This window comes from Diadema antillarum, unplaced genomic scaffold (assembly GCF_040938485.1).
Source record: "Diadema antillarum isolate AM-2024a unplaced genomic scaffold, OU_Dant_1.0 scf00000008, whole genome shotgun sequence".
NCBI classification, from domain to species: domain Eukaryota; kingdom Metazoa; phylum Echinodermata; class Echinoidea; order Diadematoida; family Diadematidae; genus Diadema; species Diadema antillarum.
This window is the reverse complement of record NW_027270897.1, coordinates 450,001-469,603: the sequence shown is the minus strand read 5'-3', so window position 1 is coordinate 469,603 and position 19,603 is coordinate 450,001. Positions and strand designations below refer to the sequence as shown.

General features: G+C 39.8%; 1 protein-coding gene across 2 annotated transcripts in view; it reads right to left on the bottom strand.

Moving 5' to 3' along the window:
• Positions 1 to 2,633: 2,633 nt before the first annotated feature.
• The window catches only part of LOC139717631 (uncharacterized), a 157,059-nt gene continuing 140,089 nt past the window's right edge, over positions 2,634 to 19,603 (bottom strand). For both annotated transcript variants that reach the window (XM_071629147.1, XM_071629140.1), the window contains exon 3: positions 2,634 to 2,907. In XM_071629147.1, the coding sequence (XP_071485248.1) occupies positions 2,643 to 2,907 (265 nt within the window). In that variant the 3' untranslated portion in view covers positions 2,634 to 2,642. The remainder of the gene's footprint in view (positions 2,908 to 19,603) is intronic.

The window sequence follows — 19,603 nt, the reverse complement described above, 5'->3', positions numbered from 1 at the left end:
ACACACACACACACACACACACACACACACACACACACACACACACACAACATTCTCTCTCTCCCTCCTCCCTCCCTCTCTCTTTCCATTTTCATGTCCAATCTCAGTCTTGTTATTATTCTCCACGGCGCCATCATTTCCCGTGTCACTCTTTTGAGGAGATCGCATCTGGCTTTCTCTCCGTGCATCTGTGAAGCTACACATGCCTCTATCAGACCCATCCAGTTGTTCTTTCTCCAACATCCATTCTTCATCTCTTTCTGTTCTTCTTCTATCCCTCCCTCTCATGCTATTACCTCATGTACTCATCAATATTCCTCTTTCCTTCTCTTTTCTGCTATCCTTGGTATCCTCCGTCACCTAATGAAACTGCTCCTTTTCTCCAACCGTCCCTCTTTCTCTTTCACACATACCTCCTCTCTCTCTCCAGTTCAAACTTCATCTTTCATTATAGCTCTCTGTCCTTCCAGCAGCCAATTACATTAGTTACGTTCAGACGGCAGGTCCTAACCTCGAGGTTAGGAAACCTCGAGGTTTAGCTCTTGCCCCCTAACTACGACGTGTGTCCACACGACGAATCTTAACCTTGAGGTTAAGCTTCTGCCCCCCGTAACAACGAGTGGGTCCCACTCGATGTTAAAACCACAAAAGCGGAAGTTTCAGCCCACACTGTAACAAGGCATCTATTTCTTATTCAGTCCAACCCTGTCGGACTCGCTTACCGGTACTCTTTTTCCCACTGGTTGCACCAGCTTCCTCTGTCATGGTATGCAAAGATAGCACTGCACTGATGACTTTATGCCTTTATGAAGATATTCGTCGAAAACAATTTTTTAGCGTCGGAGAAGAAAATAGAATACAGTAGCGAGTTCGACGTGTTCAGTTTCAGAGATCATGGGAAGAAAAGATGATGTTGTGATGTGCGCCATAGGTTTTTCACCTCGCGCGCACGTGTAGGCGTAGTGTATTTGTGGTGTATTTACGTTTGGGAGGTTGACCCGGAAGCAGAGGGAAATTGTGGGGGCTGGAGTTCACGGCGAGGTCACTCTTAACTTCGAGTTCGTTGTTTTTTGTGTCCACATGGTGCTTAACTACGAGTGGGGACCCCCCACGGCTCGTGGTTAGAGCGCTAACCATAAGATTTCTCGTGGCTCGAAACATCGAGCAAACCTCGAGGTTTGCTAACTACGAGTGCGTCTTCACGGTCCCTAACTACAAGCTCTAACCTCGAGGTTTCCTAACCTCGAGGTTAAGGGCTCCCGTCTGAACGTAACTATTGTTGCAGTTATTGTTTTTATCCCTTTATCATTCAGGACTGTCTGTCATTGTTTCTGCTTGGGTCTGCCATCTTTGCCACGGGAAGATCCACCTCATCGTCTGTTATCTAAACTGTCCATCTCTCACACCATTGTCTTATCATCTGCACTTTTATATTATCCCTCTCCCACCTCTCCCTCATAAATACATTGATGCCACATACCAGACAAAGATGATATCCTAAAGAAAAATGCATCTAGGATATACGTCTTCTTCTACGGTCCAGGAATATCCTGCTTTTCCATTGATACATACTACACACACCTATCTTTCTCTCTCTTTCTTTCTTGCTATCTACACACACACACACACACACACACACACACACATACACATGTGTGCACAAACACACATATTATATATGTACACACACACATCATATCAAACAGGCAGATATAGGGGCAGCAAAAATTATGACACTAAAAAGATATCCAACTTTGACTAGGATTTCATTTCCGGTGCCTGGTAGTTGGACCAACTATAATCTGCTAGGAATTTACTTCCCATTTAGCATTCATGGAATTCCCAAACATTTCCTCAAGCATCATCACGCACCAATATATTCCCTCCAAAGATTGAGGCATTTGTGCAAGTAATACTTCTTTATTGATTTTGATTTCAATGAGCTGATTCCCAAATTAGCCAATTAAAATGCATTAAATGGCAATCCCCCCTGCAGGCAGCCCAAGTTGACGTGACGTCAAGACGATCTCAAGCAAACTCGCGGCACTTTGTTTGGTAGTAGTACAGAATGAATATTCCCATGACATATATGTATTTCTTTCCATTTATACAAATATTTCTTTGTGTGAGTACATGATTGTGCAGATTATTTTTGGTGGTGAGCTGATATTATTCCAGGCATTTTTATCTGTCAACTTCAGACTGCCAAGGAGTCAACAGCTGACATGAGAAAGACATAGTCCAGTCTATTATGTGGAATATATTCTATTCTCCTCCATTCCTCACGCGTGTTTGTATCACAATGCATTCTGTACGTTGTTCATTTCATCATTTCCGTTTGATTTGAACATCACCTGTCACTCGCATTCTGTGCTTCTTGCATTATGCTGATGTCATAATGCTAATGTCCCATCATGAATGATTGGTATATTTTTGAGTGATATGAGAACTGTTTTTTTTTTCTGTCTCTATGCTCTGTTTGCTTTTTCATTGATTTCTCCATACCACATAACAGCAAGTCTACCAGGGATTGTTTGTTTGTTTGTTTTTTTACTGCAAATCACTAAATCATCTCCAAGCATGCACATCCACAAAGATCAGGTCATACCCATTGATGGCAGGTCACACCCATTGATAGCAGGTCACACCCACTGGTAGCAGGTCACACCCACTGATAGCAGGTCATGCCCACTGATAGCAGGCCACACCTCTTTTCTCTCTCTTTTTTTTTTGTATCTCCCTTTGACCTTACCCTGGCTGGAGATGCTGAAGATGGGCGGGGCCGCCATGACGATGCTCCGCCCAGTCTTGGTGAGGGGTTTCTTTTGCCCCACCCCATCCTCTGTGGAGCCGGTACCGGGCGGGGCAGTCAATGACCGAGTGACAGGACGATGTCCATTGTTTGGACTGTAAAGAGAAGATAAAAAAGACAAACAATAGTAGGTTAGAATAAGAGTATCTACTGTTTTGATAAGAGGACAATATAATAGGAAGGAATTCATTCTTGTTTCTCATTGTTTTGGACACAAACCTTATTCAAAATGACTGTGGTATTTTATGTTATTGCCTTGCTTGGAACATGACTAACTGTGCAATGTGCTGGTCACTGACCCTTACACCACCAAAACTACTATACACACAACAAACTAATGTTAAGATAACAGAGAGAATGTGCTTTAGAAATCCAAGTTTACCAACACACAACAACATTACAAATGTATTTTAACAATTATACACATACTACCAAGTAAAACTTCACTAATCGACTGATTAGTTGGCATTCATTCACATCCATGACCATCTATTTGGATTGTTGAATTTCCTGAAGCTATTTTCAGAGCTCCTTTTCTGCTATGAATGCAAAAAAAAAAGTCGGGAGAATTTCTTCTCCAAATTTTCCCCTTTATCTCCTTCTCTCTCTCTGTCTAAGGGAGGGGTGTAGGAATTGGATAAGAAGAACTCCTCCGAAAGAAACAAAATTTGCAACACCTGGGAAAGCAGAGCATGTAATATGCTATCTTGCCACTTTTGCACTTTTCACTTCTCTTGATATCTTTGATATGCTTGCCGGCATCAGAAAATAAATTCAATTCATTTCGATCAACAAATTCCCCGGAAGACATTTGAAATTCTTAACTTTTGCACTTCCTGATTACATTTTCCCGGTCTGTGCTTTCCATAATGCTTCCCGTTTTCTCATCAAACTCGCTCATAGCATCACCGTCACGTACACGTACAAGCGATTATCAAAAAGGTGCGAAATATCCTTGCTCCCTGACGAACTTTGTTTTTTTTTATTTCATTACCCTTTCATCATTTCCTTGTGTTCTTTTGTTTTTATGCTTCCTTGTTTACCCAATGCCTTTACCACATGGCATTGCTTGGCCTTTTTTCTTTGCTTTTTCCTTCTTTCTACTTCCAGCCATTAGTCATGCATTAACTTCTGTACATTTCTCTACTCTACTGTCGTGTTTCTTAAAGATTTAACTCTTTTACTTCATTAAAAAAAAAACAACAACAATTATATGATAAAGAATTCTAATAGATACAGATGGTGATCCGTTGTCATTCAGGGCACATTCAATTATGATAAATAAAGCATGTCACTTATAAATACACAAACATACATACTACACACAGACACAAACACACACACACACACACGCAATGCAAAACACATCAAAAATGACTCATCCATGGGTTGCTTATGTTTGCAGCTGTTCTATCTACTGCTCTTCACCTTTTCTAGCCATCTTACAAGGGAACTGATGAATGGAAGACCTTTTCCCTCTCATCAGATTACTAAAAAATTTGCAAGCATCAAAACTTTGAGCTTTATCTATTTCTGGCTACCTCATATCAACTTGACCCATTGAGGACGAGTCCCAAGTATACTCGGGCAGGTGTCAATCGGAAATGTGTGTTGCAGAAAAATGAGTCTGTCTTCAACAGGTTAAGAAAGGGTCCACTCAGGCATGTCTTTGCACATTCTCTGCCCCATCCCATATCCCCCTCCCCCCCCCCCCCCCCCGACAGACATTGACAAAAACATACACAATAGACTGTTTCTGTAATATATTGCAATTTCTGGATTTTTCTTTTCCTGCAGTCCAGTTACAAACTATTTCAATCACCTGTTCCCTCCAATTAAGTTCCATAAGCAGGAATTCACTTAGTTATTGGTAGGTACAGCAAGCCTCCAGGAAGCTTTGGGCTAGTTGAGGGCAAGGACCGAAAGAATCTATTGGGGAGGGGGCAAAAACTAATGTTATATTAAAAGAAACGAAGCATTGAAGCCATACGATGCATCCTTCTTCCCCATTCCCTATCCCTAAATCACTCTTTTCTCCATTCAAGCCATTACCATGTTGCCGGTCACAGCAACATCAGCCTCTCCTATTAAACAGTCCGAGAGAGGAGGGGGGGGGGGGGGGGGGGAAGCCCCACTCGACACCAAAACACAGCAATGGAAGGGTTGGTATTGATTCCTAAATGCATCTCTCTCGTTGCTTGAGGGTCCCCCTTGAGGTGGCCCGCAGGTAAATCATCACAAGTGAATGGGGAAGATATGGATTGCTTTCTGCCTCCTATCAACCAATTTGTATTTGTTTCTCCCACCCCATCCCCATCCTTCTACCCCCCCCCCACCCCCCAGTAAAGTGCATCAAGTGCTCAGCTGTATCTATCTATGCTTTCTTTGCTTTGCAAAATTATGCAGCTGGGCAGTCATATTGCTTTTATATGTTTATGGATATCTACCTCTCTATTTTCCTCTTTATCTCTCTCTCCCAATCTCTCTTTCTCTCTCTCTCTCTCTCTCTCTCTCTCTCTCTCTCTCTCTCTCTCTCTCTATCTATCCATCTATCTATTATATTTGTTCATCTACTTATTTACCAATTCATATCTCAATCTACATATTGCATGCATGGCAACATAAGTTCGTTTTCTCCATTGGAAAAAAAAAAATACACAAACCCAAACTTACATGCTGTGTACTTTTACATACTCACATACTTCAAAACTGGCATTATAATACTTGAAATGCTAGTGAAAGTAGACAAGACACTCCATCCAAGGAATGTTTTTATTAAGACTTCACGATCATCTGTCAAATTACACACTATTTCACCAAAAGATATGTCATTGATTATGCTTCCACAAGAACAGTAACCCTCTGTTGAACCAAGCTAGTTTGTTTGTGAACAAATTTTGTTGCTGATTATAGGCTTGGACTTTTAACATCTTAAAATCCTACAGTCCTTAACCTGTTCTCAAAGAGTCCCGAGTATACTTGGGCAGGTGTCTATCAGAAATGTGTGTTGTAACAAAATCAGTCAGTCCTCAATGGGATAAAAGTGTCTATCTGTATTGACATTAACTTAACAGTTTGCTTTCAAAAAAATAATGATATTTGTTAACAGGGTAATATGATTCATCTTTTCTAAAAATCTGATCTGATTTTTCTTTTAATGCTCTTCACCTCATGCAGTTCTTTCTCATAGCTCTGACAAGACAGTGAAACATTTTAAAGGGATGGTACAGCATTGGTGGAGATGAAAATTGGGCTTTAACTTTTTTGCGAGATACCAAGAAAACACTTATGAAATAGTACAGAGCATACCATTTCAAGAGGAATTCAAAGTTTATTTGATGAAAATCAGGCTTGGAATAGCTGAAACATCCAAAAACAAAGTAAAACCAAATGATCGTAAAAAAATGTGGGTCCCACACTTACAATATGATCACTCTGTTTTGGATATCTCAGCCATTTCAAAATCAATTTTCATCAAATAAACGTTGAAATCCTCATGGAATTACATGCTCTGTCATATTTCATAAGAGGTTTCTCACTGACTCACCAAAAAATGATAAAAACCTGAAGTTAAGTCTCAACCAAAACTATACGATCCGTTTAAGCCATTGCTTCAAAGAACAGTGTGGCCTGTACAATTCCTGAGGCATATCACCACATCTTGGACATACTGCAAAAGCAGGTTTAACTTTTGCCGGTTCAATTTCATTTACACAATGTGTAGCAAGGGATGGTTGAAACAAGAGTACAGTAAAAGAGAAACAAGATTTAATATATAAAGTGAGGGAGGTGAAGCATTTGAGAGCAAAAGTGATAAATTTTTCATTAATTCCTCCATTGAGAGCACTACGCCGTATCAGGTTCGCTCATTTCTTGCGATTGCCATGAATTCTTATACGGCACACCCGAAATATGAAGTGGGCGTGAAACTTGACTCGGTTTCTTGATATCAAACACGTACGTTGGCATCTTCGGTTCTCTTAAATACTGCAAGAGAAAGCTGACTTTAGAAACGATCTGCAGCGAGTCCCACGCAGTGTTTGGTTCATGGTCCTTACAAAATTCATTCAATAAATGGGGGGGGGGGGGGGGATGGGATAAACTGTGGAATGACCTACTATTAAAAGTCAGGACATCCTACATTATGCTCAGTGTTTTAAATAAAGACTCAAGACATTTTTTTTTCATTTAATTGTGCATTACAGGGCCAGCAGAGCGTTTTCAAAAGTGGGAGGGGGGGTCCCACTTCCCAGTTTTATGAGCTCAAAAGCGAAAGAAAAAGAAAGAAAATAAAATAAAAGGCCTTCAGCGCAACTTCTGGTGCCACTTCCAGGTTTCTTCATCTGACAAGCCAAAAAAAAAAAAAGCCCCCCTCCCCCTGGTTCAGGCGGCCATCATAGTCAAGTATATCAGAAGCTCTTGCAGCACAGAAGATATATATGTGAATAGTTTTTGCACTTTATACATTTCTATGATCTTTATTATTATTATCATTATTATTATTATCATTATTATTATTATTATTATCATTATTATTATTATTATTATTATTATTATTATTGTTATTATTATTATTATCATCATCATTATCATTATTATCATTATCATTATCATTATTATCATTATTATTATCATTATTATCATTATTATCATTATCATTATTATCATTATTATTATCATTATCATTATCATTATCATTATCATTATCATTATTATTATCATTATCATCATCATTATTACTATTATCATCATCATCATTGTCATCATCACTAACATCACAATCATCATCATCATTATTATTACATATTTCACTTCCATACAAATGTGCCTAGCTACAACAAAATATCAGGAAGTGTGCTTGACACAGTTCATTATTTCCAAAGGAAGACATTTGAACTATAAATCACAAATATTATACCACTGAGTAGATTCTGTTTGTTTGTTTGTTTGTCTGTGTCTGTCTGCATAAATGTGTGTAAGATGAGTGGAGAGGAGGTATGAAAAAAAACCAACAATAAGTAAAGGAACAGAATGCTCCACCACAACTTATACAGTTCAGCTTCAGAAAACGCCACAAGCTTGGATTTTTTTCTTGGAACCCAGGCACTCCGTTTCTGTTCCATCATCAATACCATATAATCAATAGATAACACCTGCTGCCATGCTCACTTCCTGGTGGTCAGCTTTAACCCACTCAGTACCCCCAATCTTCAAATGCCATTGACATTGTACAGAGATGTGCTGCTGATTGGAATGTAAGGCTTCAGAGGCTAAAAGGCATAAATAACACTGTGTACAATGTGAAGGTTAACAGGTGCCTAAAAGAATAGTTCAGATCATTTGACTGGAATCAATGGTCCTGGGGATATATTGCTGCTAATATCATTACCATCTAATCTCTATATTAGCACCTTTGAATTTTACTGTGCAAAACATATTGCAAAAAGATTAGACTGAAATTGTTGAATTGGTATAATTTGACTATGTCACTATGAAATTTAAAGGAAAAATTGCCAAAATAATCTTAGAAAATCATTGGATCATCAGCCAATATAGCATACACACACATGCTAATAAAAAGATTTTGTGCATTTCTTCTCTCACAACTACATTCCCTGTCCCACCCTTTCCCTCCCCCACCTCCACCACCACTACCACCCCCACAGAACCGTTGAACAAAGCAACCGGTAGCCAAATCCCACCGCTAACTCCAAATGCTGATCACTCATTAAATAGGATTTACTTCTCCCGAGCTTCCCGGGGGTATTCATCGTGCATATCAATCAGCCATTTTAATACGGACTGTCCCGGGACCCGCGCAATCCTATACCCGCTTCCCGGTGCCGAGTTTCCATTCATCCAGGAACCCCGTTCCACGAAACTATGTCACCCATGTTTGTGTCGACGCAGGAAATCCAGCAGGCTTTTCACTTCTTCTTCTTCTTTTTTCGTAATGTATCCGGTCACACAGTCGCTTCCTGGAGACGAGTTTTACGTATCGTTGTAAGTGGTCGTCTCCCATGGAACAATTTCATATCATCCCATGATACCTCAAGAGATCTTTCGCTTCGTAACTAATTCTACTATTGCATCTTTTCTCTTCCTCTGTCTACTCTCTCCATCCTGGTCAAAGAAAAGCTGATGGAACGTCACCTATTTTGTAACCACACAAACAAACAAACAGAGCTTTTTATGTGAAACTCCATGATGCATTAATTCTAATAGAGTCGATTCACTCAAACAGAATGGTTAAAGTTTCATTAGGATCTGGATGTGAAATTTTAATAAAAAGAGTCTAGACTAAAATGTGAAAGTTTTTCATGTTTTCACAAGATAATGATATAGATTGCATCAGTATCTTAATACTGTACTCTCTCTAATAAGTAGAAGCAATATGTATCATTCATCTTGCTACTTTGAATTATACAACTGGATACTAGTGTCTTATACTTTCCTCATAAGTCATTGTTCAACAGTTTGATGGAATATGAGTGCTGATCAACTTCATTTGCTTTCTATGCTCTTATAAGAAAAAAGGAAAAGAAATAAAGATGTCCTTCAGATAGTACTTGGAAGTAGCATCAGCATCATTACCAAGAATGATTACGGATGGACGGAAAACCTGAAAACATAATGCCTCTGGCGACACTTCATGGCGGAGGCATAAAAACTGGTGAAGGCACCTTTTCTTACACTCCAGTCTTCTCCAATCTCAGACAAGATTGAGGTAGGGGCTGACACACACTGCCATTGTGCTATTTTCGGTTCTCTGGGAATATTCATAGATTTCCACACAATACACCCTACAATGTTGGTCCAGGGGAATAAGAGATCATCGGCAAACAGGTTGGGATGGATTCATGTCCGCACCCTGTTTGCCCCAAGGAGGTCATGCTAGCTTTCATGCTTCATTTTTGACCTACCAGAAGGAAATTGATGGTATTACTGTATGTGCCATATATTTCACAAGGTTTTTCGATTTTTTAAGTCGGGTGCTGTTTGCGAATTTTGCGAGTCTGGTGCTTTTTGCAAATTTAACGACAGATGAAATCATCAACTCTGATCTCGACATGAATGCAATGTGTAAGAGCCCTATACATTTCTCCGTTCGTTATTGTACTCCATGACAGTGACTTTAACCACTTAAAAAATTGTTGGAAAGTCCCAATTTGCAAAAACTTAGACTCATAAAATATGGTGTAGATATTATACTAATTGTTTCATGTCTCTCAAACAATACTGAGACTGGCATTTTTTACCTTTCTCTGAGAGACAAATGTACAATGTGTAACACTAGAATTCTACTTTATGTCTGTGTTCAAACACCACAATTTCTATTACACATCACTGTTTCACATTTCAAAAGATTATTCATATAGCAAAGTGGCAGTTACAAATTTCTGCTACGTCAGCAGTGCCATGAATTGTCATTAAAGTGAACACTTGAAATCATACAAATGCAGCATGCACTGCATGGCTAGAGCTGACTTCTGAAAGTGGAAACACTCATAAATTATCATTTTGTCTTCTTCTCACTTTGTCTCACCATTATCGCATCACCTCCTGCATGCAATGTTTTATCATTCAAATCTCAACATCCCTGTGTCATTACAGGTATGATAAACAGGTCCCCCCAAACAGTAATTATTTCTGTTGGAATCAAGAAAATTTCTATATCAAACCCTTTTTTAGATACAAAGCATAACTGGCCTTGGAAGTGATGGCAGCTCCCTAAGAGTGAAGATAATTGTATAATTTCTGCCCTCAAACAAACACAGAGAAGAAACGCTCAAGCAGAACAGAAGCGGAACAAACGTCGTGAAGAGGGGATCGGCAACTTTTGATGACCTGTCCCGCATTCCCCTGCAGGCGTTGGGCAGCGCATATTTGATGATGAACAAACAAGTTTACCGCCAGGCATCTTGATTCGCGCTTAATCTGTAATCACGACAGCTCGGCATATTTCTCAGCTGTGGAGAAAGAAATGAAAGCGGGAGAAGAAGAAAAAAAAAGAGGACGGAGGAGGACGAATACAAACACCAAAGACACCGATGGAAAATGGCAGCGAAATCGACAGTCACTTTTCCCCAAATCCCCCCTTGCCATATTTCCTCTCCGCACAAAGTCAATTCATTCATGATTCAGGAAGTCTTTCAACCTCAAGCATGCCAAGGATGGAGTAACTTTCAGTCCCGCTCTGCAAGTTGATAATAAGAAGAACAGAAAACAACAACGGAGGGACAGGAAGTGCAAATGGCGACAGATTCAAAGCCGATTATCCCCGGACTCCTCTTCAATTTCACCTCCAAAATGTCAATTTTATTTAGCACGTGGTCATTATAGCCTCAGACTAAATCCACATTCCTCTAGAATTTCCCCTTTCCCACTGAAAGCCATCCCTCCATTTCGCGAAGAAATCTAGGTTACAAGAGTGTACAAAGAAACAAATGGAGATGCACTGTTTTTCTCCGCATTATTAATTACAACAGCTGACCTGGCTACACCTGCTAACAGATACTACTGTTCTCGGTAAGAGTATATTCTCTGGTAATGATACGCTCTTTTTTTCTTCTTTTTTTCGAGCTCAGGTGGGAATCGACGCAAAAGTCAGTCACTAGTATTCATGTTCTAGTGGAAAGCAAAATTTGTAGCTAAAGAGTAGGTATTCCTGTATTTGTAAATGAAACCTTTCCAAAGCAGCTAAGGAATATAATTTTCATGATGATATGATCCTACACAACAATTTGTGGGTCACTTCCTTGATTGACGTATAATTGGTCTTAAAACTCCCAAGTAATCTTTATTCATTTCAGTCAACTTGTTTCATGTGGGCTGAATACCCCCTTTACATACTATCATCAGCTGAGAGCCTGAAGAGTGTTATCGCAATTTTGGGGGTATTGAATTACTGGTATCACCCATTGTTGAGCTTGATCTCCTCAACATTACGGTGTCCCTTTTGAATAATTTTCATTTTCAGTAAGTGTGAAAAATCAAAACCACAAGGGTGCTATCTTACCCGGTAAAAATGAAAACTGATTGTTTTATTTTGATTTATAGGCTGACATCGAGAATAGTATGCAACAGTGCCCTTCTAGTTCTCAGCTGACAATATGTTTTATTATCAAAAGATGAACAAGGAGAGGAAGAGAAGGAAACAATAAAACAAAAAGAGGAAGATTGTAAAGGAAGAGACAAAGATAAAGAGAAGATAAGATATGAACAAGTAAAAATATGTATTTACAAAAGATCGAATAAAAGAATATTAACATATGAAGATGAAGGAAAAGGAGTCGATTCATGAGATAAAGGCTTAGGAAGATACAAAAAGAGTTTGGGAAGAGCAAATAGAAGACAGAAGTACACAGATAACGGAAGTAAGAGAAGAAGAAGTGCAATTAAAGAAGGTCTCATCTCAGGCTCCTTATGTCATCATCGTCCTATTGGCAGGAAGTACTGCTCACTTGATTATGTAAGATTCTGCCCCCCTTCTACCTATCTCACCCCTATCTCCCTCCCATTAACCTATATTCCTCTATGCTGATGTCGTCAAGGAGATGATAGCAGAGAGAAAGAGATTGAGAGAGAAGAGGGAGAGAGGAGAGAGAGAACGAGGGGGAGAGATTGTTAAGATAGATAGAGAGAAAGAGAGAGAGAGGGAGAGGGAGAGGGAGCCTGCATCACTCAAACTTCCAAGGCCATAGCAACGAGATGGCCCCCTCCTTGGCAACAAGATGGCTTGCTCCTTCCCGGAGTCCAGTCTCCTCCGTCCGTCTCCTCCCTCAGTCTGAAGACAGAAGTCGTTACTCTCAATTGATTTTTCAAGATGATGCCCCCCAGGAGAGATGGAGTCTTGTGGTAGACCAGAGGGGTGCCTTCAAAGTTTTTTTCTTTCTCTTCTCCCTCCCCAGTATACTCTTGAGTGACGAGCTGGCTCGAGACGAGGTTTGGTTTCGACAATCGTTTTTGCCTCCCTTGGTCTCCCCCTACACCCCCCCCCCTCATTGGTTTATTCGAGCAAATGATGATCATTTGCCTGCCGTTGACGCAGACGTGTTGCTGTGTATTGATCTAGACATTTTATTGATGACAAACTTGCGGTTTTATCAATGTTCGTTCATCACATTAAGTAGAAAAAGAGTGCAAAGACACATAGGAGCATTTCAAAGGGGGAAAGGGGATGATAGAAGAGTTTGGCGAGATGCCGAGTCCAGATAAATGGGGCCTTTACACTGGCAGCAAAAACTTGGGGTCTTTATCATATTCAATACTTGCCATGGAATGGATAGGAAATGACTTGACAAAAGAACATGAGAGGCTTTTTTTTTGGGGGGGGGAGGTGGATAATTCAGCAACCATCTCCCTTTTCAAAAACAAAATGCATTGACTGCTAGGTCACAAATTTTCCTCCAAGTTTTCCATAAACCAGTTCCCCTTCCAATCCTCAATATCCCTTTCTTCCCCAGTTATCAAACTTGCATATACCAAATCACATGGTGATGTATAGGGCTAAAAAAATTGTAAGGATACTTAAGAGTGCTCACCACTGGCAAACTATCGTTGTCTGCCAGAAAAGAGACAAGTCCCCACCCCCTTTTTTTTTTCTCTCTCTCTTCCGCAGAGGAAACTTCTGGTATCATTGTCTGTCTGTATTGAAGTTGTCGTATTGCATTTCATCCTAAGTGTTTTTCAGCAAATTTGCACATCTTGTGTTTCGTTTCCTTACTCTGCAATATAAAATGGAATCACACTCTGGAAGTGGGTTGGTTCAAGTTCCAGCTGTGGAAATGACACTACATTATATTTCTTGCATGTGTGTTTGTGTCTATGTGTGTGTGTGTCTGTGTGTGTGTGTGTGTGTGTATGTTTTGTCTAAACCAATTCTCCACTTGCAAGTGTGTCTATTTGTTGTGCCTATCTTGGTTTCCCCCTTCCTCACGAAGGAGGTAGGAGGTACAAAAAAATTGATTGGATTCGCCATCACAAACTGCCATGCACAGATGGAGATGGCATTTTGCACGCTGCAAGTTATCCAGCTTAGGATGAAATATATATATTTCCTTGAATATTCTTCTGTAAAACTTCTATTGAAAATTAATTCAAACAATAAAGAAAGAAAATTTTCTATCTTTCCTTTAAAAAAAGTATCCACATTTACCATCTGTCTAAATGGCTTGCTTAATCTTCTTGTAAACAGGGGGGGGGGGGACTTGGAGATCACTTCATTTTGTTTTCTGCACTTTTATCTATTTATCTATTTTGGGGATGGGGGTGGGGGACAGTTCTCTTCTATTGTATAGATTCGACAAAGTAAATGATGTAGACAGGTGCCTGATATTGTTTCATTACTTCTTCACACTGCTATCACCTAAGCTATAAACTAGAAATGTCGCTACAGCGACTGGTTATACCCCCACCAAACAACATTTCATAAGCTTTGGTCAAAACAACATTTCATAAGCTTTGGTCAAAAAACTGAGGAAGTACTTAAATCCGCAAGATCTTTCCTTGATCTTCTGCCATTAATATGCCGTTACCATGGCAACGTACTTTCGGGTACTGTCGAAAAATGCGTCTTGCACATCTACAACCAAAGGCACACATCTGTACCAAGTTTCATGGAAATTGGGCAAAAACTGAGGAAGTAGTTTGCAACACAAAATTTTCCATCATTTTGGCTCATAATATGTGAGCTGTTACCATGGCAACATACTTTTTGTCACTGTCAAGAAATGTGTCATGCTGACCTATATCCTAAGACAAACATTCAATATGAATTCCATGAGAATTGGAAGAACACTGATGAAGCAGTTTTGCCATGAAGCATTTTGCCCTATATTTTACCAATAACATGCCGTTACCATGGCAACGCACTTTTTGCCATTGCGGAAATATGTGTCTTGCACATTAACATATTCAGATGAACATCTGTACCTAATTTCATAAAAATTGATCAAAAACTGTGGGAGGAGTTCGCGACGCAAGATTTGTACCCATTTTTGCCCATAATATGCCGTTACCATGGCAACGTACTTTTGGGTACTGTCAAAAAATACATCTACAACCCACGGCACACATCTGTGCCAAGTTTTATGGGAATCGGTTGAAAACTGAGGAAGTAGTTCGCGATGCAAGATTTGCAACGGACCGACCGCCCGACCGCCCGACCGACCGTCCGCTGATTCCTATATACCCCCTTCAAACTTCGTTTGGCGGGGGTATAATTAGAGATTTAGCAACACTCTGATTCCATGAGTGCTAAACATGGATATGTGATGCTTCTTCACTGAGTCTGTGAAGTCTTGTGATCAAATGCAGCCACTTTTATTAATGTTACAGTATAGCAATCTACTGCATTATGTTATAATATTCATCTCATTTTACAGTGCAATTTAGAAAAATTTCCCAAATTTCAGTGTAAAATAATACAGTGTTGCAGCCGAGAGATGCTTTGTTGTTCTACATGAAGCGACATAAATGACTGTATAAAGTACTCATGACCATCCAACTTTGGTCTTGGTTTGTATTTGTTCTTTTGTGTGTGTGTGTTTTACTTTTTGGAGGGATAATTGTAGCATTGCACATTCGTACACAAATGATAAAATAAACAGCTGGTTCAAGATCACACATCCATGATGTCTATTTACACAAACTTCCAATTAAAGCTCTCTCTATAAAAAGTGTCATCTTTTGTATCTGACCACAAAACTATGTGAAACAAGCTACTTGAAAAGAGCTGATTTCAGTGAGCACGCAAACATTTTGTGAAGGACATGAATGTCAGAAAAATGGCAAATTCTTACATTTGGAAGAGTTTTTCTCCGAATGTTTTCTGACAATGGAGCCGAAAACCATTCTTGCACAGTGTGTATGTAGTTCTCACTATGTGTGTGTGAAGGTCATGTTTACCATTGGTAAACTATGCAAGGTCAATTTTTGTTTGAGCATGCTTGATAAATTCAGTACATTGTTATGTCAGGCAAGCTCGTGCATTACGTTGCTATGAAAACAAGTAAGAAGTACTTAACCAACTGAGAAAAGAAAAGAAGGTCATTTGTACCAATGTGAACACATGCAAATGGCGAACTGGCTTATTTGGTATTCACATCACGATTAAGTACGCAAATCCACCCCAATTTAACGTCGAGAAATTCACTGCAGTGGGAATCTCTTGTTTGGAGAGCCTTCTTTTTTTCTTTTTCTTTTTTGCCTGCTGATGGCATTGGCATTTCTCAACGAGCTCCGAGGGTATCAAGTGACTGGCAATTTCTCATTCCAAGTCGTCCAGAGGGGAAAGAATGGCTGAATGATTGGTCCCACCGTGGAATGAAATCCATTTTTTACTTCCATCTTAGCTTCTCCCCAAATGCCAGCAAAGGTTCTCACTGACCAATGCCTTCTTGGACGTCGAGAGTATTGAGCTAAATGCCATCAAGTAGCTGCAAAGGAAAGTTTACTTTTTCTCTCTTTATCCTCCCCCCCCCCCAACCACACACACTTGTATACACACACACCACACACACACTTGTATACACACACACCACACACACACTTGTATACACACACACCACACACACCTGTATACACACACTTCAAAGCTATAAACTGTAGTACGCTTGGTGAGACCATTTACCATTAAGTCGGGGCAGTGCACAGAACTAATCAAAACTTTTCCAAAAATGATTCACTGCTCTCATATGTATTGTCTGATTTTCCTCAAACTTTTACCGCATGTTTCGTTAATATTTCAGCACCTGCTAACATAGCAAGATCAAAAGAGCTTTCACTAAAATGCGGCATGATGTGAACATTCTCGTTTAAGTGATGGCAGCTGGACTTCTATCAGACTGATAATCTGTGACAACACTGATAAGCCTTGCCAGAGCTGGCGACAAATGAATACCACAACAACAACAACAAGAAAGAACTGAGAGAATGCAGACGACATGTACACATAGCTCTTCCCTTGACATTTGGACTTGACTGTTTTGAGGAATTCAATGAATTTGTACATTGGAAAATTTACATGCATGATGTCCTAAACTTACAGGGATATTGTAAGACAGAAAAAAAAAACAATGTTCTATTAAATGTATTTGTTCAGATTTTTTAACATGGCCACTATGGGAGCAAGTTACTGTAAAAGTGGATATTTTCGTGTGACTAATTTTTTGCGCTTGGCCGGGTTGGAAGAGTTTCGCGTGTTTTTAATTCCGCGGAATCAACACATCACGCACAGGCACATATGGCAAGCAAAAACATATGCGTGCTTTTATTTCTGCGCTAGTTTCTGGTTGCGCGAAATGCGCGAAAATTTGAACACCGCGAAAATGTCCACTTTTACAGTACTACTGGACCGATGGCATTGAATTCCCTCTGAAGGACTAGGCAATGAGGATAGAGTGCCTTGTTCAGGGTAAACCCACAACAGCCAGGGGACTCAGACCAAGAACATCAGGTTGAAAGACCTCGGGCTAAACCACTAAGCCACAAAGCTCCTCATATAAAGCAGACATGTGATAACAAGTCCCTGGCTTAAAAAAAGAAAGAAAAACAAATTGTTTCAATTACACATGTTGATGTGTTTTGGGGAGTAGATTCACAATCTATCATTTAACATGGAGAAAGTGCACTCCAACCCAGGGCATGCTATCCCGGATAATTTCCTGCATCATTTACCAATTAAGTGATGAGGTAAATCAACACAGCACTGCTAATGGCCGCTATTTATCTGGGAAGGAGAGATGATTGTTTTATGTACCAGTTGATCCACTAGACTGGCATCTGAATTTTTCCCCCTTGCTATGTCTGCAGTTTCTCATCCGAGACACACAATTTTTTTTTCTTTTCACAAGGAAGTTTGCGATACGCCTAAATACAGAAAGAAGAAGTAATTACCTCTTGCAGGATTTATGTGCTGTTTTGCATCAACAGATTGCAAATGACTGAGATGGACTTTGCAGACAGACTGAATGTAGATGACTAATGCCTGACAGAAACTCAGAAAGAACTGACGAAGTCAGACATGACATTTGTTCCTTCATTTTTTTTTCTCAACATACATGTACTTGCTCCGCTCTGCATGATTGCGAAAATGTGAGGGTAATAGCTTTGACGATGCTCACTTAGGTATGTACAACTGCGCCCCATTCCCTGCATGTGGTTAAAGGGAAGGTGTGATTATCACAAGGACAGAATGGTATGCAAAGTCAGCTCACTCGCTCAAAAATTTCCATCAAAATAAGAGTTTCTCTTATACACGCACAATCTAGAAAGAACCAAAAATTCAGTCTCCCTCAATTCAAGACATTTAGGGAATGCAATGGAAGTGCAATGATAAGAAAAAAAAAGAAGGAACAGTAAAATCTGGAAAATCAAATATTTCTTATTGTGGTGGCATGGGCAAATGTCAGAGGTGATAGGAGGGTGAAAATGTTGATTTAATGGACAGAGCAGTCTTTGGGCCCCCCACTAAGGCGATGGATTTACTTCATAAAGAGCGGATAATTACACCATAAATCGTGGCCGAGGGCAGCAGAGCCAACCAATTTGCGTTATATCAAGTTATATGCTGCTCTCTCACTGAGGGCAGTTTTATGTCATGTACTCAGACAGTGTTTTAACAGTAATTGCTCCTCTGGACACACACATACATGTATATGCACTCTCATCCACCCCCCCCCCTCCATCTTTATCTTTCCGTCCTGTTTTCTCTCTCCCCTTTTATTTATCTTCTTCTGTCTCACATATTCATTCCTCATGCTATCATCATGGCAATACTGACATTCCTTGCAATTTTTCAACTTTTTTTTTTATTTTTGAAGCTGTAGCAGCTCAAAAAAGAAGCACTTTCCCCACCGCAACCCCTTACCACACATACATACCAAACGTCAATTCTGGGAACTTTGAATGAAGGGTTGTGCTCGATGTACATAATGGCAGGAAATAGGTCTGCCGCTAAATGGCACCGTGCCGGCTCATGGAGTACAATTATCTCCTATGTTTTAAAGCCGAAATGGGCATGACCCCATGTTAGCCCAATAGATGGAGCACAGGGATTCATGGCATTTATAGGAGACAAACAAAAACAAAACAAGAACAACCAAATCCCTCCAGAATAATCCATGTTGAATGAAAGTGCCATTCCGAGCTACAAATTGCGTACATTTGTGTGTTCTGGGAAAACAACCCGTATGACGTATCAGAAAATTTCACAAATGACGCATTACCATTAACCTCAAATGGGAAAGGCCACTCGCTCCCAGACGACTCATTTGGTGAGTCAAATCAGTATCTCTTTTAGCAAAGTGCTACATAACTTTTCTTCTTCTTTTTTTTCACTTGCCCAGTCGGGCAAGCAGATTTTCAAATTGTTGCTAAACATTTGCTCAACCATAAATTTTACTTGTCCAAATAGATAGTCCAAAAATACAAGAAAATGATATGGGAAATCACTTTTAAGTCAAGGGCTTCATAAAACGCAATCATCTGAATGACCAGCACATGTCGATTCACAAACTTATATACATTGGAGTAACAAACTTTGTTCGATTGAGTGTTGGTATTGCAGTGCATTGGAGTTTCTTCACATAGCGTTGGAAAATTGCTGAAATTAAATTAAAGTGCATTGCATCACTAAACAGTCATCATCTTTGGGCCTCTGTATGGTTAACTTCATGGGTTTATGGTGGAAGTGGGGGGGGGGGTAGTGAAAAAAGGGTGGCTTCAAAAAATTTTGAACCAAACTACTGAAATGAGGTTTCTGGGATATCACATTGAAAACTCTTGCAC